This window comes from Kogia breviceps, chromosome 14 (genome assembly GCF_026419965.1).
Source record: "Kogia breviceps isolate mKogBre1 chromosome 14, mKogBre1 haplotype 1, whole genome shotgun sequence".
NCBI classification, from domain to species: domain Eukaryota; kingdom Metazoa; phylum Chordata; class Mammalia; order Artiodactyla; family Physeteridae; genus Kogia; species Kogia breviceps.
The window spans coordinates 16565174-16587442 of record NC_081323.1 but is presented as its reverse complement, the minus strand read 5'-3'; the positions used below and the strand labels follow the sequence as shown (position 1 = coordinate 16587442).

General features: G+C 47.1%; 1 protein-coding gene across 3 annotated transcripts in view; it reads right to left on the bottom strand.

Annotated features, from left to right (window-relative positions):
* The window catches only part of PTPRT (protein tyrosine phosphatase receptor type T), a 1303183-nt gene that overhangs the window by 1152074 nt on the left and 128840 nt on the right, over window positions 1–22269 (bottom strand). For all 3 annotated transcript variants that reach the window (XM_067013228.1, XM_067013229.1, XM_067013240.1), the window contains 2 exons: window positions 9753–10007; window positions 2654–2835 (listed from right to left, as the gene is read on the bottom strand). In XM_067013228.1, the coding sequence (XP_066869329.1) occupies window positions 2654–2672 (19 nt within the window). In that variant the 5' untranslated portion in view covers window positions 2673–2835; window positions 9753–10007. The remainder of the gene's footprint in view (window positions 1–2653; window positions 2836–9752; window positions 10008–22269) is intronic.

The following is a 22269-nucleotide window of genomic DNA, read 5'->3' as shown; positions in this document are numbered from 1 at the left end:
ACTGGGAGGTAGTGGAATTTCCCTGGGAAGAGCATGGACCCTGGAGTCAACTTGACTGAATTCGGCTTCTAGATCTGCAACATATTAGATTGAAATGCTAGGTAAATCACAACCTCTATAAGCCTCTCTTTCCTCATCCGTAAAATGAGGACGATAATAATAGCCCCTAATTCAAAGAGCTGTTGTTAAGATCAAATGAAGTATGTAAAGTGCTTAACCCAGAGCCTGGCTTACCGTAAGCGCGTCAAATTATCCGCCTCTGTATGCATTAGCTGCTGGTGTTGTTATCTTTGTTATTATCATCTCCAGAATCTTGAGAAAGGCGTTTGATAAATACTTGTTGGAATCGTGGCAGATGGACGAATGAATGGATGGATGGATCCATGGTTCAATAGATGGATAAACAAGGTTCTCTTGGAGGTCAGGGAGTAGGTCTTTACAATCCCCTGCTGGTCTTGAAGGCGTTAACAACTTCAGTACACACACAGCCCCATATTCATTGTAGAACCTGCCTGGGCTCCCCCTTCTGCTTTCACAGAATGAAAAACATACCCTTAGTTCACAGCCTCAGTGCACACAGCCCTCCCCACCACCGAAAATCACCTCTTAACAAGGCTCTGAAAGGGAAATACATCTTGCCGCTGCTGTTGGAATTATAGGTTGCCAACAGCCCAGCATTAGTGGCATTAGTGCACATCCCTACGCTTTATTTATTTTTAATAGCGAAGTTGCTGTGCCCTTCGATCATGGGGAACCATGCCATCTTTGAATCTCCTTACTGCCACCTGACAGGGAAGGGGGCCACCTGCCTGGCTCTACCCCAGGCAAGCAGGCCAGCTTCAACCAGGCAGCGCTAGAAATCAGAATTAGCTGTTACCTTCAAACATGGGTGTGGAGGGTGAAGGAGGGCAGAAGCCCACACCAACCTCGGGCACAAAGATACACCTCAGCTTGATTCACCGAAAGGTAATTACAGGGACCGGCGGAGGCTGGGGCCGGCTTTACTTTCTACTCGAGAAAAAGCTGCAGGAACCTGAAAACTCCACATATTTGAAAATAATCCCCGAGTTCCCACTGTGAATTTGTAGGTCGATCACTCATTGCTCCCAAATAAAGAAGTCGGCAAAGTACTTTGCTTCTTTCCGATGGAGGCCAAAAAGGAGATGCTGCTTTTTCTATGATTCCAGAAGGGGCGGGGGCAGAGCACCAGTGTTTATGAAGTGTCTGCTATGCACTGCACTAGACGTTTTATGTATATTTATTCATTTCAATCACACATCTGTGAGGCTGGCAATATAGTTTCCCCTTTTACAGATGGAGAGACTGAGGGTTAGGAGTTAGATCGTCTGCTCAGGGCACAAAGGTGAGAATGGGATCTGTACCCATATTTATATGACCCCAAAGCTCATGTGAGCTCCCAGAAGCCCCCACTGGTCATCTTAGTAGCTGGTGCATTTTGTGATCGATGCTCTTCCCTGACTGCCGTAGAGCTGCACAGTCCAGCCCACAAGGATGTCGTCATGTGGACACTCTGGCCCAGCCAACCAGATGCTCATGCTGAGCTGGCCTGCGTCTGCTGCCCACACACCCAACCGAGTCCCAAGGGTGAGAAAGCCGCTCGAGATCAGCTGTCTACATAGTGTCTACGACCGGGCCGTTGAAATTCTGCCCAAGGGTGTCACTCCTCTTTCCTGTTGGGACTGACAGTGTGGCTGTGGGTGGACCTAATTCCTACCACCCCAGACCCCCAGGGCTGCCCCAGCCCCCTCTGGGTCCCTGGCTTATGCCCACATCACCTTTCTTCTCTTTCCCATTGAAACAGATATTTGCCGAGTGTGTTGTATGAACCAGGCTCAGTGCCCCATTCTAAGGGTCCGGCAGAAAACGAGATAGCCACAGCAACAGCCCTCATGACGCTGTTAGTCTAGCAGAGGAGGTGGACACTAAACAATCAGAGATCAAACATGATTGATTTCCAGAATCATCCATTCCACACATCCAGTGGGAACACTGCTGACAGAGCATCCAGCACCATGGGGTATCTCATGGATTATCATCCCATGGATTATCTCAGCTTACCTTCCACAAGGCTCTATGAGTTGAGTATTAATGTTTTCCCAGCTTACAGATGGAGAAACTGAGTCCCAGAGAGGCTAAGTCAGTCCAACGGCTCACAGTTGACAAGTGAATGACTCAGGGTTTGAACCCAGGCAGTGAGATTCCAGAGCCCACCCTTAAGGCTGCCCAACAATACGTCCTCATAGGACAGACTTGGGTAGCTGATAGCCTCATTTGCTTTGAAAATGACTTTAAAAGATGATTCAGAGAGAGGCCGGCATACTCATACTGGCCAGACGTCGCTTTTAAAACAGCTTGTTTTCACCACTTGACAGGTGTCCAGGTGGCCCCAAGCACAAATCAGGACTCATTTCTTTGCCAGGAGGGAGAGCTGTGGCTGAGAACAGAGAACAAGCCCTCCCAGCAGCCCTGGGCAGGCCCAATCCGTCTGGCTGGCTGGCGTCCCTAGCAAGAGGCCACAGCTGATCCCCTCTCCTCCCAGGCCACGGGGAGGGCCGGCCACCGCGTGCAGACTGTGAGCCGTTGATTTCGGCTCTCTCCCTCTCTCCCCGGATCCCAGGAACCCATCACTTACCCGCGCACGAGCAGCCCATTCGAAGGACGGATATTACCTTCTGCGCTCACAGCAGAGTCGCACATCTCGATCCAAGCACAGATGGAAGACAAGGGCGTGAGGTTAATTGATCAAGGGGCGCTGGCTCCTCTGAGAGGGGTGGCTCGTTTCGCAGATGCGCAGGCCCTTTGCTCGCCAGTCTCCTGTGATTAAACCAGGTCACTAATGCGCTTTTGAGCAACACACATGAACTTATGCATTCAGGTTCGTCTTGTCTCCTGCAAAGTGGTCACCTTGGAATACCCCACTCACCTTCCTCCATTCTGCAAACATGTGTTGAATATCAACCAGACACAAAGCATGTTGCTAGGCCGGGGGTTGGGGGGAGGGTTACAATTCAATGCAATTTGTTTCATCTTAACCAACATTTTTTGAGCACCTACTGCATACAAGGTCCCCGTGGTAGACAATTGGAATGAGAAGATGGGTCCTATGGTCCAACGTGGGATAGACAGACAAACAGACAAACAAAGAATGTCCTTCAGGGTGGCAGGGTGTGAGGGGGGAAGGAGGTCAGGGGAGGGTAGAGCACAGGGTGGGGGACAATACAAGACATGGTGCTAAATACTGGAAGAAATGGTAGTGTGTGTTAAGCTCAGAAAGGCAAGAAAAGTCACAATCGTGTTATTTTCTCTAAATCTATCCCAGGTCTCAGCTTACCGAGCTGGCAGGAATTTATACTCTGGGTGCCTTTATTGTCCCCCAGCATCCTGTGAAGGTCTCAACGGTCTTACAAAGACCCCTCTCTGTGGATGTCCAGCGGTTGCAGGTCCACATTGGTAGCCTTTGTTGGGTTGTTGCCTGAGCCCTTGGTGTTCCTTGGTAGCAGATGGCAACGCTGCCTCCGTGCCCAGTTGGGCTCAGGAAACTCTGCCCCGACTGGGAGCCCCAGTGTCAGGGACCCAGCCTCCTTAGAAGCCCTCAAAGTCATCCCCTCTGGATCCTGCTACCTCCAGTAATTCCCTTCTCCCAACAGAACCTCAAACAACAAGTGCTTCCTAATCTTTAGGAATACTCCGTCTCTCTCTCTCTCCCCCTCCCCCATCCTGTTCACCTAGTTCCACTTTATCCCTTCAAAGGCCTCTCTCTCTCCCTCCTGACTTTGCGTTACTCTCCCTGCACCCAGGAAGCCCAGGTTTTCAGGAAAACCAAGAAAGAGACCCCTGTTCAGGCTGCTTCTCCTTTTCATCCTACCATACAAGCGGCCCCTTAGCAAGGGGAGACAAAAAGCCCCTCCGCCTTAGCATAGGGGACTCAAGAGCACACAAAAATTAATGTATTAAGTTATCCCACCTGTCAAAGGAAGACTCAGACACAAAAGTACTCAGAAGAGAACATTTTACTCGCAGAGCGCAAGGGAGTCAGGCTTCAGAAGGACTAGCTTACCAAACACAAAACACAGCAATTATTTCAAGGAAAACAATTGCCAAGTCACCAGGCTCACCGGGTTTACATTTATCTGTTCATGGAGTGAAAACAGCAACTTTCACACATCATTTTCATAATCGCAAAGGTATCTTCAGAGATAATCATAGCAAAAATCAAAGATAAAGTTGTCTTTCTTAGGGAGTCCAGGATTAAGGGAAGTATCCAAGGATTTATTGTTTGGGGGACCCTGGTGTTTGGGGGTTGTCTCAGGGTTATGAACCTGTAGCTGTGTTGGTTCAGTGTCTCTTTTTCCGAGGATGTGGTACGTGAAGCGACTGATCATATGGGAAGCAGGGCAAAGTGGTCATTGGGGCTTCTACACACCGTATGATCAATTGAGAAAACGCAGCAGGCATCCAAACTAGTTGATCAGGGGAGATCATGAAAGAATCAGTAAGAGACCTTAAAGCATGGACAAGCTGGCACGTGGATGGGGGAGGGCATAGACACAGGGCGTGTTCACCCAGCCGGGCGGCTCACCTTGGAGCGTGGATGGCAGGGGAGGCTGGACGAGCTGACTGAAGGTCAGGCGAGGACCGTGGGTGGGTTTCCCCAGTATCTCGACTGTCCAGACTGTGCCAAGAACAGCAACTCTGTGCCGGTGGCGTCGAATCCTTGAAACACTCGCTGGACGTCGAGGCCATTTAATCCAGCCTCTGCTAACTCAGATGGGAAAACTGAGGCCAGAGAGTTTGGGTGTGTCCCCACAATATCTTCAGTGATAGCATGTTTGGCCTTTGGGTCAGGGGATTGGGGGCAGGGGGTGGATTTTTAAAAAGACTAAAAAGACATTCAGAATCAGGGATGGTCCATCAGGCAAGGACCGACGCAGGCAATGCCACTTCCTATTAACATTTCCGTAGAAGCAATTTTAAAGGATAAAGACAAGAATAAGAGCAAATGTCTTGTGCTGTTATCTGCCACTGAAGGCCATTCCCAGGAGAATGCAAACACTCTGAACAGACCGGATGGAATACGGACACAGCCTCTCAGTGGGGTCAGTGCTCCCTATGACAGTTACACTCTGGAGGTCTTTCTTTGTTCTTATGTATTATTGCTCATTTTGATTAAACATAACAATCCACATTCACTGTCAAATATCTAAACAATAAAGAAGGAAATAGAATAAAAAGTGCGGACTCCCTTTAATAGCTATCCCCAATCTCACTCTCTTCCCCATAGACAAATAATCTTAGCAATTTAGCATCTACCTTTCCAGATTTTTGCTCTATTCACCAATTTGTATGCATATAAACTCATTTAGAGAAGGGTTTTCCTACTCAAAGGGCACTACACAATATACCCTTCAGCTTTGTCTTTTCTCCACTGAGCGTGGCATCATGAACATCTTTTCATGTCAGATAGTTTGACCTCCTTCTTTCAAACAGCTGCAAATTATATTGTGTGAGTGCTCCATAATTGATGTAAATGTTCCTTAGTAATGCACATTTAGAATATCTTCAAGTTTCCTACCAACATAAATAATGCCACAATGAACATGTATATCTTTGTACACACACACACACACACACACACACACACACACACACATATGTTCTATAGAACAGACTCCTGGAAGTGAAATACTGATTCAGTGAATATGTATATTTTATACTCTTGGCATTAGCACAATATGGGAGAGAGATTCATCTTGTACCTCCCTCACTAAACAAGATATTAATGACCTCTTTTAAAATGTTTGTCCATTTGATTACAGAAGACAGTATCACATTTTAATTTGTATTTTCTTAATTACGAGTAAGGTTGAGTAGCCTTTTTTTACTTTTAATAAATTTATTTATTTTTGGCTGCATTGGGTCTTTGTTGCTGCACGCAGGCTTTCTTTGGTTGCGACGACTGGGGGCTACTCTTCCTTGCATGCGCAGACTTCTCATTGCGGTGGCTTCTCTTGTTGTGGAGCACGGGCTCTGGGCGCGCAGGCTTCAGTAGTTGTGGCGTGCAGGCTTCGTTAGTTGTGGCACACGGGCTCAGTAGTTGTGGCGCACGGGCTTAGCTGCTCCGCGGCATGTGGGATCTTCCTGGACCAGGGTTCAAACCTATGTCCCCTGCACAGGAAGGGGGATTCTTAACCACTGTACCACCAGGGAAGCCCTGAATAACTTTTTATGTGGACCTGCGGTTGTGTCAGTTCATGTCCTCTGAGAAGCAGATGTCAACATGGGATTAGACAAGCTAGAACCTTTTGGGGGAAGCACCTCTGGAGGACAAAAGGCAGTAGGAGGAGGAGGCAGGAAAGGCTTCGGACCAGGTGCCTGTCTGACACTTGTGATAGAAGAGGGGAGGAAGGATTGGATAGGAAGATCCTCAGACACAGCACAATTCTGAGAAAGCCTCCATCAGGCCACTGGAGACTTTCCAAGAGACTGGTTCAAAAGCCTTACAGTGCTTGGTCACTGGCTGGGAACAGGGGAAGCATGGCCCGGAGTGACCAGGGATCAAAAGATGCTCTAGCTTGAGGTTGTCAATCACTTCTTCTCCCCACAGGAGATTCTTTTGAAAGGAGATCTGAGCAGCCTCTCCATGGCCATTGCTGTGGTCAGTCTTCCCTCTTCTAGAAGGTACCTGGCCACACCCTTTGCCTACTTTTCCACTGTATATTTGTTTTTTGTTATTGATCTGCAGAAACTCTTCTTATATCTAGTGTAGCAGTTCTTTGTTGTATATGCTGTAACTATATTCTCCCGGTCTTTGCTTTCTTTTAACTTTGGCTCTGTGTTTCAGAGCCAAACACAGATTGTTTTTTCTAAGTTTTAAAATTTTTTCTACAGTAAAAATATGTTCATTTTTTTCCTTTAATGCTTCTGTGTCTTACTCAAAAATGTTGCCTTCCTTATTAGACAAATGCAAATCAAAACTACAATGAGGTACCACCTCACACCGGTCAGAAAGGCCATCATTAAAAAGTTCACAAATAACAAATGCTGGAGACGGTGTGGAAAAAAGGGAACCTTCATACACCGTTGGTGGGAATGTAAGTCGGTGCAGCCACTATGGAAAATAGTGTGGAGGTTCCTCAGAAAACTAAAAATAGAATTATCATATAATCCAGCAATCCCACTCCTGGGCATATATCCAGACAAAACTATAATTCAAAAAGATACATGCACCACTATGTTCACAGTAGCACTATTCACAATAGCCAAGGCATGGAAACAACCTAAATGTCCATTAACAGATGAATGGATAAAGAAGATGTGGTACATATAGACAATGGAATACTATGCGGCCATAAAAAAATAACAAAATAATGCCATTTGCAACAACATGGATGCAACTAGAAATTATCATACTATGTGAAGTAAGTCAGAAACAGAAAGACAAATACCATATGATATCACTTATATGTGGAATCTAAAATATGGCACAAATGAACCAATCTACAAGACAGACTCACAGACATAGAGATCAGACCTGTGGTTGCCAAACAGTGGGGAGAGAGATGGACTGGGAATCTGGGGTAGGTAGATGCAAACTATTACATTTAGAATGGATAAACAAGGTCCTACTGTGTAGCACAGGGAACTATATCCAATATCCTGGGATAAACCATAATGGAAAAGAATGTATATATGTGTGTAACTGAGTCACTTTGTATACAGCAGAAATTAACACATTGTAAATCAACTATACTTCAATTTTTAAAAAAATTTAAAAAATGTCTTCTTTTAATAGAAAAAAGTGGGAGGAGGGTCCCATTTCTTTATCTCATAACCTCCCTGGCTGCACAGTACATTATGGACATAAATTTAGTATAAACGATTATTATGCACCAGCCAGGGCTCGACTGAGTTTGTTTCTCATCATTTCCAGCTTTTTGCCATCTAATTATTACAAAGTATGTTTCCTTTTGAAATTAGTGGCTGGGCTCTATTTGTTCATGATCCCCCCCACACACACAGTGTCATCAATGAATTTTGTGCAGCAGGAGGAAAATCTATGCAATAAAAGACATGTGCAAGCTTCAGCTGGTAGGTGAGCCCCCAGCTAACAGAAAGCTGTGGACAGAAGGAAGAGAAGCCCCTGAGGAGCCCATGATCAGAGGACCCTGATTCTACCCCCCCAGAGAGCTGGAGAGACCCTCTTAAGGACTGTGATCCAGCCCACACATGCCCGGATCATCTCTGCTGCCTCCTTTTGGCTTTCTCCATAGTAGCTCTCATAAGCTCTAATTGTCTCATTTATCGCTTGGAAACAGGAGTTTCTTGGCCCATTTAGGGCTCCCTATTAGGCAAGTGGCTGTGGATATCTGCTGACCACTAGTCCATTTGGAGAGGGATTTGGGGAGCAGGGTCCACCTTGCAGGGGATAACCAGCCACAGCCAAGCAAGACCTTCTACCGCCCCACGTTAACCATATTCTATCTTATCCTCCGACGTCACTGCATCAGTTCCTTCCAGGGACCTCGCAGGGGACAGCTCAGTATGTCCCTGGACGCCCTCTGCCATAGCCACCCACCCTCGGCTGCTCTTGAACACCCCAAGACCACAGCAATTAGCCCCAGACAATTATCAGTGATCTGGGACTGTCTTGAGCTCACATTTTTATGTCAAGATGAATTTGGATTCTGAAGTTGATCTCCTTATTGTGAGGGTTTTATGAGGGAAAGATTAAATCGTCCTCTGATGTGTGCTTCATTAGGCCCCAAATCCTTGAAGAGTCATTAAAGCACCTTCTCACTGAAATGCTCTCCATCTCAGCTTGATGGATATTGGCAGGAATTATCTCTCCATTACTTGGGAGCTAAACTGGCTGGGAAGCTCTACTGCATGTGATTTTGCCACAGTCCTTTGAGCCTGCCCCTTCTGCAGCTGGTGACCCCCAAAATCCATGAGTGTAACAACCCCAGAGGCCGATCCTGTTCTGTTTTTCCCGGGAAGAGACATTTCCTACCCCTCCCCTAAGGGGATGGATTAGCCCTGCGTCAACTACACTCACCAGGAGCCCACAGCTGCAGATCCCGTCTGTGAGCTGAGTAAGGGTGTCAGCCCATGGTCAGGGCACAGCTGCGGCAGGATCAGGGCTCAGTCTGGATGCAGGGTCAGGGCACAGCCTGGGGCATCATGGTCCAGTCTGTAGCTAAGGTCAGGGCCCAGTCTGGGGTGAGGATCAAGACTCAGTCTATTATCAGAATCAAGGCAAAGTCTGGAAGCAGCGTCAGAGTTGTGTCTGGGTATAGAATCAAGATCCGGTCTATAACCAGAATCAGGACTCAGCCTGTGGCCAGGGTCAGGGCCTAGTCTGTGACCTGGTTACCAGCCCAGTCTATGGCCACTGATGGACCCTGTCCTGGCATCAACCCCACCCCAGCTCAGGGAACTAGGATTTGGCACCTTGCTTGAGCACTCCTGGTCTCAAATATCAGCCAGACTTGTTCCCAGCCAAGTTGTGCCAGCAGCCACTGAGAGACTCAAGCTACTTCAGGTGAGAGGAAGCGGGCAGGAGTGTCTGCACGTGAGGGTCTGGATTAGCAATGGGGTGAGGAAAAGCTGGGGCAGAACCGTGAGAGGTCTGGACTGGAAGCAGGAGGAGCCAGTGTCACCGGGGCCTCAGCCTCAGAAATCCGAGGCAAAGGGATCCCGCATTATTCCAACCCTTTCCCAGCAAAACTTACCACTTGCTCAGCTTTCTGATTTCAGCAGCAAAAGAGCCAGAGTCTTTGGAGGAGGATCCAGGGCGATGCCAAGTTTCCCTCCCATCATGGCTGAGGGAGGGCGAGAAATGAGGTCATTCCGCTTAGCATGAAGCAGGCCGGATATATGCTGGGTGACCTTCAACAAAGCACTCTTCCTCTCTGGGCTTCAGGAGACTCATCTGCAAAAGGAGGAGCTGGAATGGCTCATCTGCCAGGCTTCTTCAGATCAGCCAACTGGGAAGAGGATGAGAACAGAGCACCAGTTAAAGGAAGAGCATTGACGATGTCCCAGGCAAGAGAGAGAGCTTCATAGGTCTGAGCCCCTGGACTAAGCCTGGTGTGACTGGACACAGAGTGAGAGAGGACAGATCGGGGAGGAGGACAGAAAGACAGGTAGCAACTAAACCCACAGGTCCCGGGTGCAAGGAAAAGGACTCTGGATTTTATCCTGCAGGCAATGAAGAACCTTAAAGGGTTTTTAACAGGAGAGTGAACACCATTGGGTTTGCATTTGAGGATGATCTATCGGTCTGCTTTCTATATGCCGGACAGATCAGAGGGTATAAAGGTGGAGACAGGGAGAAGACTATGCAGTTGTCTAGGTGAGAGATGCTGGATTAGGGAAGGGGGCAGAGGAAGTCGTGGGAGAGGGACAAATCTGAGAGCCATGTAAGTGGGTAGAATCTACAGGACTCGATGACCAGCAAATACGGGGGAGAGGACGGGGTCAAGGGGAACTGGTGAAGTCCAAGGCTCTGGCTTGTACAATAGCTGGAAGGTAGTGAAACTCACTGAGATGGGAAGAGCAGAAGAGGAGGACTGGAGGGGAAGATAACAGTGAATTCCAGTCTGGACCTGTGGAGCCTAAGATGCCCATGGGACTTCCAAGTGGAGGTGCCCAAGAATGAACTGAGAACATGGGCCAGGAGTTCAGGTGAGCAAACTGAGCTGAGGATGTAAATTTGGGAGACGTGAGACATTACCGAGGGATAATGTACAGGGGGAGACGTAAAGGAGACCCAGGATGGAGTCTTGGGACACCCCAACCATTTAAGGAACCAAGAGAGGAAGAAAAGTTAGTGAAGAAGCCTGAGAAGGAGTAAGCAGACAGGTGGGGAAAAAACAAACTTGAAGAGGTGGCGAGCACTGGAGAGAGAATGATATTGAATGTGACCAAGAGACAGGGTGTGAGAGCTCAAAGGATTCAGTGACAATGGAAGTCATTGGTGACTTCAGAGGGAGCAGTTTCTGGGACGCTTCTGGGGGCAGACTGAAATGAGTCGAAGAATGAATTGTGGAAGTGGAGACAACTCTTTAGAACCATTTTCTCTGAGGAGGGTAAGGTAGGATCAGAGACGGAGGAAGGCGTAAGGTTGGGGCAGAGAGGTGTGTTCTAAGTAGAAAGAGACTTGGACATGTGTAAATGCTGGTGGGAAGGATCCCTGAGGGGAGAAGTTAAAGACACAGGAAAGAGAAGAATTGGGGGGAAAGAAGGGGTCAACTGGGTATGGGCTATTTACCATCATACAAGGCGCATCCCATACACTTTTAATATTTAATCCTCTCAACCTACCTGTGGTTTCACATCACCACACTTACTTCCTTCACAGGCACGTACCAGAGTCAGTAAATTATTTTAATTATTCTTTGGCTTGTTTACTGACTCTCTTTCCCATGGCTCTCTCCAGGGAGTTCCTGGTCTCTATCACGTCTATCTTATCTTGCTTGATTTTTTTATCGTGGCACTTAACACTACCTGATATCATATTATTTGTTTGTTACTTGCTTCCTGTCTGTCTCCACCCACCAAAAATGGAAGCCCCAGGGGATATAGGACTAAGTCTGACTTGTTCTCCACTCCACCCCAGCACCCAGCATTATCCCCAGCTCATAGCAGGCACACAACAAATAGGTGTGGAATGAACGAATGGAATGAATGAACCATCTAAGACAGGGTTCTGAGAACTACAAAGTACTATTCAAAGTGAAGGACAGGGAGAAGAGCCTAACACTGATCAAGCTTGTAGCTTCACCTAAACGTCACGGCAACTTTGGGAGGCAGGAAATATTGGCCCCTTTTCAGAAATGAAGAAAATGAGCTCCATAGAGATCTGAAATAGTGTCAGAAATAACACCGCTAATATGTGGAGGCATCAGAATTGAAGGCCAGGATGTTTTTATTTTGGTATTTGTTGTTGTTGTTGTTGACTGGTTTGTTTTTCTCAAAAATCTGGGTTTCCTTCCTGCCTCCCGTGGCCTCTGCGGATGATCACAGATCCTTCTCTGCACCTGTCCTCGGGACTGCAGGTCCGGAAGGAGCGGCTGACAGAGTCTGGTGTGTGTTCCAGAACCATCCCCCGGCTGCAAGCATGCAGAAGGACCAGTGCCTTCCCCAGGCTGGTGGTGGCTGGGGCTGAGTTGAGGACAATCAGGAGAGAGATCTGAGACAGAACATGGACAGGGCCTGAAGGGTACTGAGATGTGGAGCAGAGAAAGAGCAGGATGTCCAGGCTGGACTCCCAGGTTTCAGTCTCAAGGAGTGGTGTCCAGTGCCGCCGATGGCTGATACCCAGAGAAGAGAAGGAGCAAGTGTGGGAAGGGAGGTGGCGTCAGTCTTGGATGGGCCGTGTGGGCGGGGCCTGTGCACATCCAGGTGGTGGTGTCCAGTGTGAAGCTCAGGGGAGTGGCCGAAGCTGGGAGTGGTCAATGGAGCCCTCTCGTGGTGGATGCTCTTGCCGAGGGCAGCAAGGTGAGAGGGAGGGGCTGGGGCAGCGCCAGCATTCCCAGGTGTGGGCACAGAGGGTCTGTGAGCAATGCTCAGAGGAGCAAGGAGTCAGTAAGATCGGAGAACATCCCTTCTGAACTGTGCGGCTATGAAGACAAAAGACGAGACAAATGAGCTTTTCTGTGTGTTCGCTCAACAGAATATTTTACAGCCTCCCTGGATAAACAAGCTGTCATCTACCACCCAACCCTCTATCAACTGAAGCAGCTTGGGGAAAAGATAAGACTGTGGGTTTGGATACTCGCAGCTGCTGGTGCCTAATTACTACACAAGCAAAACAAACCCAGAGAGTTGTAGGCAAAGAGGGACTTGTTGGCTGCCTGGAGAGGAGAGTCACTTCCCCGCTCCCTGGAGAGGGATGGAAGACAAGCACTGACATATGTTGAGCTCCTACTGTGTGCCAGACAGTTGGCACATGCCATCTTACTTAATACGGTGTAAGGGTATCATCCCCTTTTTGCAAATGAGGAAACAGAGGCCCAGGGAGGCCAAGTTAAAGGATGCACACCAGGGTCTTCTCACTGCACTTCACTGCCTCCCTGGACAAGGTCCAGGTTTGTTCCCTCTCTGTTTCCCCAATCTTGCAGAGTGAAGTCCAAATGCTGTGGTCATGATTTTGCAGCTCTGCTGAGTGTTTTTTTCATGAGACATCCGTTTGTGAGAGAGAAACCTGTTGGGCTCAGCAGCAGGGCAACAACTACAAAGGAAATTGCTATTGAGAGCATGGACTTGAGCTCTCAGAATCGTGGTATATTCAGAACAGATCGACACAGGTGATGATTCCAAGGGAATCCATGTGCATGTTTCCTCCTGCCCTGTTCCACGTGTGTCTGTCCAAGGTGGAATCGGGAAGAGGGAAAGGAGGTGAGGGAGGGTGTAGAGGAACTGGACTGCCCCTCAAGGAGATGTCAGCAGTCTTCTGGCTCAGGGGACAGAGCAGCTGATTCCTACTACTCCCTCCTCATCCTGACCTTGGAGATGGGGAAATGGGGCCCAGAGAAGATAAGTGACCAGACTGTGACCAGATTAGATCCCAAGTCCCTTGCCTCCTAGGCCACAGTGCCCTCCCCAAGATGACACGCAAGTTCATCAGAGGCCAAGAAATCCATCTATAAGGAAAATTTATATATGTATTACTTGTATGATTTAAATTAACTTATTTTTTCCTTTAAAAAGGAATTCTGATATATATCTTCCAATACAAATGGGCAAAGACCACATCTGTATATAAAGAGAGATGTCTGTATATGTCTACATAAAGAGAACAGTAGCCAAAGAACAACCAGAATGTTTCTAGTACTGTCTTTTATCATTAATTTGCACAACTGTACACCACATTCCAGCCACACAGGCCCTTGAAGCCCCCAACCTGGTTCCTGCCTCAGGGCTTTTCCCCTCACTATCCTCTCTGCCCAGAACACACGTCTCTAGGCTTTCAGAGCGAGATTTCTCTTGTCAATGAGATCTCAACTCATATGTCACCTCCTCTGAGAGGCCTTCCCGGACTACCCTTCCTCGAGTAACCATACCGTCACTCCCCATTAATAGTGGATCTCAAACTTGAGCATGCATCAGATTCACCTGGAAGGCTCAAACTACAGATTTCTGGAACCCGCTGCCAGAGTGTGTGATTCAGCAGGCCTGGGGTGGATCCTGAGACTTTACATTCTCACAGGTTTCCAGGTGTGCTAGAGCTATTAGTCCAGAAACAACACATTGGGAGCTACTGCTCTATTTAACATCACCCTGTTCTTTTGTTGTCTTCATAGTGTTTATCACAGTCTGAAAGAATCTTGGTAATCTATTCAGTTACTTTACTATGATCTGCCTTTCATAGTGATTGGACGCTCCTGAGAGCATGGTATCTGTCTATCTTGTTCACTGCAGTATCCCCAGGACCCAGAACAGAATCAAGTATATATGATAGATGCTCAATGAGTATTTGTTGAATAAGTGAATTTGTGAATGGGTAGATGGATGAATGGACAGATGGATGGATGGATGGTAGATGGTGAATGGGTGGATGGGTGATGGGTGATGGATGATGGTTAGATGGACGATAGGTAAATGACGGATACATAGGTGATGGGTAGGTGGATGGAAGGATAGAGGGATGGATGCTCACCTCAGCCTCTGGATTCCTACCTCTGTACATGCCATCTTTTTTCCACACCAAGTTTATCCACAGATAAAAGCAAATCCAATCTTCAATTTCCAAAATCCCACAGATGAAAGCAAGAATATAGAACATTTTGCCAAGGGTGTTGGAAAGCCATGGCCATGAGACACATATTACAAAATGGCAACTGACTTAAAACTGCCCATAAGCACAGATGCTCTTAAAAGCCATTTTAGCTCCCCCATCACCCCAAGTGGTCCCTAGCCTTCTGCCATCTTGAAGTCGGCTCTCTCCTATACTTTTTCCTCCTCTTCCTTCTCCTCCTGGCTTCTCTTTTCCTCCTTCTCAAAGATCTGAAAAATAATCTTTCTCATTTTCCCGTATGGAACAGCTTAACTGTGATTTTTTTCATTGTTTGAGGATCCCAAGAAGACCAGTACACCTTCTCTGTATTTAAAAATTTCTGCATCTTTGAGACTCAGACAGGTTATACCTGCCTCTCTCCACCTTTGTTGTAACCTCCTGGAAACTCTCCTTCATTCAAAGAAGTCTTCAATCCCAACTTACTGACTTCATCCTGAATAATTTCAGGTCAACTGCTGATAGCCACATGGGAGGAGGAGGTAAGAGGTGTGGTGAGAGTGGGGAAAGCTTTCAAATTAAATAATTGATGCAAGTCGTGGAGGAATGAGTTGGCTAGAGAAACACATGTCCAGCTCTGGAAACTGCAGTTGAGTTGATGATAGATATGTCAAGAAATGGAGACTCCAAGATGTGAAGAGTCATTCAAGTACTTTCTTCTCTAATCTCTTAATCAACTTTGTTAGTTTCCAAATTGCTGGTGTAACAAATTACAAATTTAGTGGCTTTAAACAACACAAATGTATTATTCTTATAGTTCTGGACATGTGAAGTCCAAAGTGAGTCAGCAAGGCTGACTGGAGGCTCTAGGGGAGAATCTCTTTTCTTGCCTTTTCCAACTTGGGGATGCCACCTGCATTCCTTGGCTCATGGACCCTTTTGGTGAAGACATGGATATCTCTGGGAGGGGGCATTATTCTACCAGTCACCCATTGGGAGGGTCACTTCCTGAACTTTATCATCATCTGAGACTGCTTTCTCCAAACTCACTAATCCATGCACCCCACTCCCCCTGAATCCTCCTCTCCACCCAGCTTGCCCACCCAAGCATCCCACGGCAACCATTCTTCAATCTCATCAGGACTTCCAGGCCATCCACCTCTCCTCTTCTCCCATCCATGAGCCCCTCCTGCCTTCCCTTTCCTCACCTCATCAGCTGGATCCTATGATCTATCATTACTCTGTTGCCTAGCTCCTCATCTCTCTGGCAATAATGCCATCCTGAATGCATTAACCATCTTCCTCCTCCATGCTGTCACTGGGGACCCCCGGCTGGGCAAAAACCACACAACAGTAACAGGTAAATCTTCAGTGTCCAACACCAACTTCACCATGAAGGCAATGAGAAGCCAATGGAGGGATTTAAGCTTGGAAGTGAACAAATCAGATGTATATTGTATCAACAGAAAGATCATTTCTGCAGCAGTGTGGAGAAAGGATGAGAGGGAGGAAGTAGAGAGATGAAGGATGCACCCTCTTCACCACAACACACAGCTGACTCTCAATATTTCACGGTTAGTTCACAATCAGCATTCTACTCCTTCCTTATCTCTAACATTCATATAATCCCTCATGTCATTTGTATACATGTCTGTCTCCTTGGCTACATAGGCAAGAAATTTAGGCAGAGGATTCAAGTTCAAATTTAATCTCTTCACTGGAGATTATCATAAGAAGTGAAGTAAGTCAGACAGAGAAAGACAAATGTCATATGATACCACGTATATGCAGAATCTAAAAAAAAAAGATAAAATTAACTTACTTACAAAACAGAAAACAGATTTACAGACTTAGAGAACAAACTTATGGTTACTGGGGGGAAAGGTGGGCGGCGGGGATAGATTGAGAGTTTGGGATTGACATGTACACACTGCTATATATATATATATATATATATGTATATTTTGGTGGCGGGGTATGCGGGCCTCTCACTGCTGTGGCCTCGGACGCGCAGGCTCAGCGGCCATGGCTCACGGGCCCAGCTGCTCCGCGGCATGTGGGATCTTCCCGGACCGGGGCACGAAGCCGTGTCCCCTGCATCGGCAGGCGGACTCTCAACCACTGCGCCACCAGGGAAGCCCCACACTGCTATATTTAAAATAGATAACCAACAAGGACCTACTGTATAGCACAGGGAACACTGCTCAATATTCTGTAATAACCCAAATGGGAAAAGAATTTGAAGAAGAATAGATACATGTGTATGTAAAATAAAATAAAATCTGAAAAAAAATTTATTCTCTTCACTGATAAGCTGTGTGAATTTGGTCAAGTTGCTTAACCTCTCTGAGCTTCAATTTCCTGCACACTCAGGAAAAATACTGAATGGATAATACCTGTGATCAAAGCATTATAACATTCACCCCCAAAAAAGCCTTGCAAACTATTTAACACCCTATAAGTATTACTTATTATCATTATCCCTAGTTTATAACTCCTTTGAGAATAGGGGTCATACTTTCTCTATTTTCATCCACCCCTCCCAATGCCTCACACACTGAAAGCAGTCTATAAAAGCCTTCAGAGATTAAAAAAAAAAGCTATTGCCTATCACACTAGTGATCATTTAAAGAGGCAGTAAAACGTTACCAAGACTGTCCTTTTAAACATTCTCTTTCTCCCTCCATGATGATCTTTGCTCTGGTTTGATTTTCTCTGTTCTGAGAGATCCACCCTGACCCACATGCAGAAATTAGTCTATTTACAGAGAGGCACCCGCCTCCTGATGCCACAACTCAGATGACCAAACAGTGAAGTGTTAGAAGGCCCTGGCGAAACATCAGGATCTTGAGAATTTCTTTTTGACGCATTCAACAGGCTAATCCAGTGCCTCTTTGTTCAGACTGTTGGGTTTATGCTGCTCTTCTGAGATTGTTGTCCTTAATTACTTTTGAAACCGGGCTTCCTCTCAGAGCCATCTGGTATCCCATGTCCCTGAAGCAACCCCCATTTCCCAGCATAGGCAGAAGCAATCATTCACACGTCTAGGCTCAAATATTGCCTCAGGATTACTTGTTAATTTTAAAAGACACTGAGGCACCTGGCCAAGGAAGCTGTCACAATCTGTAACAAAGGGCCGTAAAGGATGGCTTGTTTGCTACTTTGCGGGGAGGAAGAAGCAAATAGAACTAAGCCGATCCCCACCCCAGGAATAGATATCACGCAGCTTTGAGGCTTGGACCTGCTGAGTGATGCTAGGTCTAGAAAATTCACCTCTGGGCCTCCAGGAGTCATCGCTCAGCTTTCACGGTCATCACTGAGAAGGGCACTACAGCTGTATTGTACTGGTTTGTTGCCGTGGTGGTCAGAACAGTTTGGGGGGGTGGTGAGGGGACACATCTAGAGAGTATAACAAAGCCCATGAGAATGGCAAAGGCCACTTTCTCTCATCCAGCAGCGGCATCAGCAAAAGTGGAACATCCCCATGGGAAACTTTGGGGGTTCTAGAAGCCTGTGCATCTCTTTGGGAATGTCTTGTCATGTCTCATGCTTTGTATAACTGGCTTCTCTCTCTGAAATTTAAATCTTGAATAAAGGGATAAAGAAACTGCAAAACTATGGGAGTCCATCCCATCTGACCCTGTTCTGCTTCCTACCCTCAGGACCTGCCTTGATTCTTACACCTTGTCCTCCAGCTTCCATCCATCTGGAGGGCTCCAACAGCCTCCCTTCTGTGAGAAGTAGCCAGAGCTGTTTTCTGAACCTCATAATCCAGTCCTTGGGGAATGTGTAGATGGCATAAACATCCAGAAAAGAGGATGACTCCTTGAACATATTTGCCCCAAATGATGTGGGCCTGGACTGCTTCCTCTCTCCCTCTGCAGCAGATATGCCCTGGGTGGAGAATACACGCTCTCTATCCCAGATCCCTACCGGCAGGACAGAAGTTGCTGTCCTGCTCACAGATCTTTGCCTGCCAAGAGGATCTTCAGTCCTACTGTCACCTGTTCGCATAGTGAACAAGAAAAGTGACTCTCAGAGATAGAACCATTTGTCAAGAGAAATTCATGGTCTTTAGCTATCCCTGAAGGAATAATGTCTACCCTGCACCATTGAGATGTGAATTCCTGGAGGATGGACAAATGCAACTCTCACCCACAACTTGGAACAATTATTCTTGCCCGAAGTTCTTTCTATCCACCTCAAGGGGCATCACAAAATCCCTTTAACTGTGTTTAATATATGTGGAAGCAGATCTGAACTCTCCAGCTCCACACTTCTCGTACCTTGGTAGAGAGCCTACAGCTTCCTTAATGAGCTCTGAGTTGGAGTCCACTCCTTCCCCCAGCAGAGAGCCCAGGGGTTCCTCAGGAGGCCCAGGGGTTCCCAAGTCATTCTGCACACTTCCGCTTAGGGCACTATAGCAGTCAGGGTGGGATACTGATGTAAGAAACAACCCCCAAATCTCAGCAGCATAACACAATAAGGTTTGTCCTTCACATCACAGTACAGCCCAGGTCATTTGGAGATGTGGAAATTTCTACTCTCTGCAGTCATTCAGGGACCCAAGTCCTTTCCATCCTGTGGCTCCAAGCTTGTCTCAGTGCTTGGAGCTCTTTCCATTTATCCAGTGGATGGTGAAAGAGAGAGTGTATTGAGAATTGCAGAGGAGATTTTTATGGGCCATGCTGGGAATCGTGCTACATTGCTTCTGCCCGCATTCTATTGGTCAGAACTCAGTCACATGGCCTCACCTAACTGCAAGGGAGTCTGGGAAATGTAGTCTTGCTTCATGCCCAGGAAGAAAAGGAATGGGGCTTGGTAAACAAAGAAATTCCACTGATCTTAACGTTTGTGTTGTCACGGATTAGGGTCTGCCTACCCTGGGCTGTGAGCTCCTCCAAAAAAGGGACTGCATTCATATTTGCTTCTCTGAGTCATGAGCTCCAGGTTGCAAACCCAGGCTGTGTGGTCCAGAAGGTGGCATCCCAGAGGTGGACATCACAGCTGAGCACACCAGCACTAAGCTGCCAGGCACCTGGCAAAGACAGGCAGATCATGACCAAGGCCACCAGTTAGGAGCCTGACAACCACAGCAGACCCTGAGGGCTTAGGGCGGAGATAGGAAGAGAGCCTAGAAGAACCCTAAACCAAGGAAACAGCCTTCAATGGCAGCAGGGAGAGTTCTGGGAAGGGCACCAACCAAGCTTGGATTTAGGGTTTATAAAGAACTGTCTCACTCATCAATATATTAACCTTCACCACAAAAGAGGTTGGGCCTTAATGTACCTACAGATATGGGAATAGAGGGATTTTCCCCCCAAGTCTCCTGCCTAAGGGACTACATGAACCTACCAGACTATTCTTTATGTTACTAATCCATGAACATTCCAGTGCACATCGCTGTGGGGACTTCTGGGGAGCTGGGAAGCCCCTGCCTCTCTCTCTGGAAGTGCTCTGTGCTGTGTCCTGCTTCACGTAACTGGGTGACCACATATGCCTGGCAATGAGTTACATCACCCAGATGTGTTAGAGGGATCTGTCTCTAGTTTTCAAAATATTTTACATCATTGACTACATTTTAAAATCAAGAAATTTTACCTAATGGGGAGTCCTGGCTTTTCTTTTTAAAAAAGTCAAGAGGTCCAGCCACCATGGGTCAAATTCCCACAAGGTGACAATCACTCAAAGTTGAGTAACAGCTGTGCCATTGACAGTACGTGTGTCTTTCATGTCCCCACAACTCCCATCTTCTGATTTTTCTTTTTTCTGAACTGTGTTACTCATTTCACCCCCCACCCCCACCCGGCTCTTGTAGGCATTTGAGTTTATAATCTTGGTCCTGTGCATTTTCAAGCCTTCAATCACTTATTCCCTCCATCATCCATTCAGTCCGTCAGCAGGTGTTTGCTGAATGGTTGTTCTGGGCCAGGTTTGTGCTAGGCCGTGGGCATGAAAACAAGATATGGCCCTGCCCTTAGAGAGCTCAAAGTCTGGAGAAAGACAAATACAGAGACACAACATTGCAGGGAATTCCCTGGTGGTCCAGTGGTTAGGACTCTGCGCTTTCACTGCTGGGGCCAGGGTTCAATCCCCGGTCTGGTAACTAAGATCCTGCAAGTTGCACAGCGTGGCCAGAGGGAAAAAAAAAAAAAAACATTGCAAACAGGGGATGTTCTATGGATCCCTGATGTTTAAGCTTGTGCAGATACCCTCGGTGCGTGACCCACATCCCCTTGGGGACTCACCAGTCCTGGGAAAGGGGATGGCTTCCTACTACAAGCACCTGCAACTCCCCGTTTAGTGTCCTTTGCATGCAGGCTGGAAATACTGAAGAATAAATGTCCCCAGGAACAGCCCTCAAATGACTGACCTGAGTTGGTGGATAAACACCCCAGCTCCCTCCCCCTCAGGCGGGATGACCGTGATTTGGGTTCTACGCTACCTACCAGAAGTTCCCCAACAGCCAATGCATTAACTTGCTCATTAAGGCACCCTATACTTTCCCTTCCCTGTGCCACTACCCTGGTCCTCCACCGTCACTTCCTCAGATCACTTCCCAGGGAAATCACATGCATTCACACCCTTATCTGCTTCTGGGGGAGCCCATTCTGAGCTGTGTGCCCATAAACAAATGGGGTGCACAGCCCTTACAGTCTTTCAGAATCCACTGACCTCAAATGGAAATTGACTGTCAGTTAGTCTGGAATGGGATAAACCCAAACAATTCATTAGCTTTCCTTTAAAAATAATCATTGTAGTAATCACGCTAAAAAATAATGAAATGTAATAATTATATTAAACATACTAATATAAAAAAATAAATAAATAATAAACAGAATAATAAAAAGGTTGCTTGAGCAGGTGCACCTGGGTCTGCTGGTTTTTATCTCTTTGTGATCTTGCTACACATTAAATCAGCTCATTCACTCCCTCTGTAGAGGGGCCCATAGCTGCTGTGAACTTCCTTTCAGTTACCCACTTCACTGGTTCTTTTCAAAAGAAGGAAGGCCTGTGAAAATCATGGAGGAGATCAGGACTCAGGAGGGACTGATGTTTGGAAATCATTCCAGAAACTTTCTGTGTGTTATTTCATCAGTTCCTCCCAACTGCCCATGAGGGAGACAAGATCATCTTCACTCTCCTGGTGCAACAGGGACTCTGGGGCATCAGGTGACCTGCCCGGGATCACATGACCCAAATTAATGTGACTCAAAACCCACCCTATGGCCTTCTCCTCAGGTTGTGTGTGTGTGTGTGTGTGTGTGTGTGTGTGTGTGCGCGCGCGCGCGCGCGCGTGCGCACGCATCTGTTGACTAGGACGAGGAGGGAGGGAAGAGCAATAAGACCTAACCTTGGGTCTTAGAGGAGCCGCGGTGCTGGGAATGGCCATTCAACTTGCAGGTTGCTGCTTCCCTCTGGTCTGGAAAGTGTCCAAAGGAGAATAAAGGCAGAGAGTACGTGTGAGATAGAAGGACCAGAATCTGGAGCAGAAGACACAAAGGGAAATC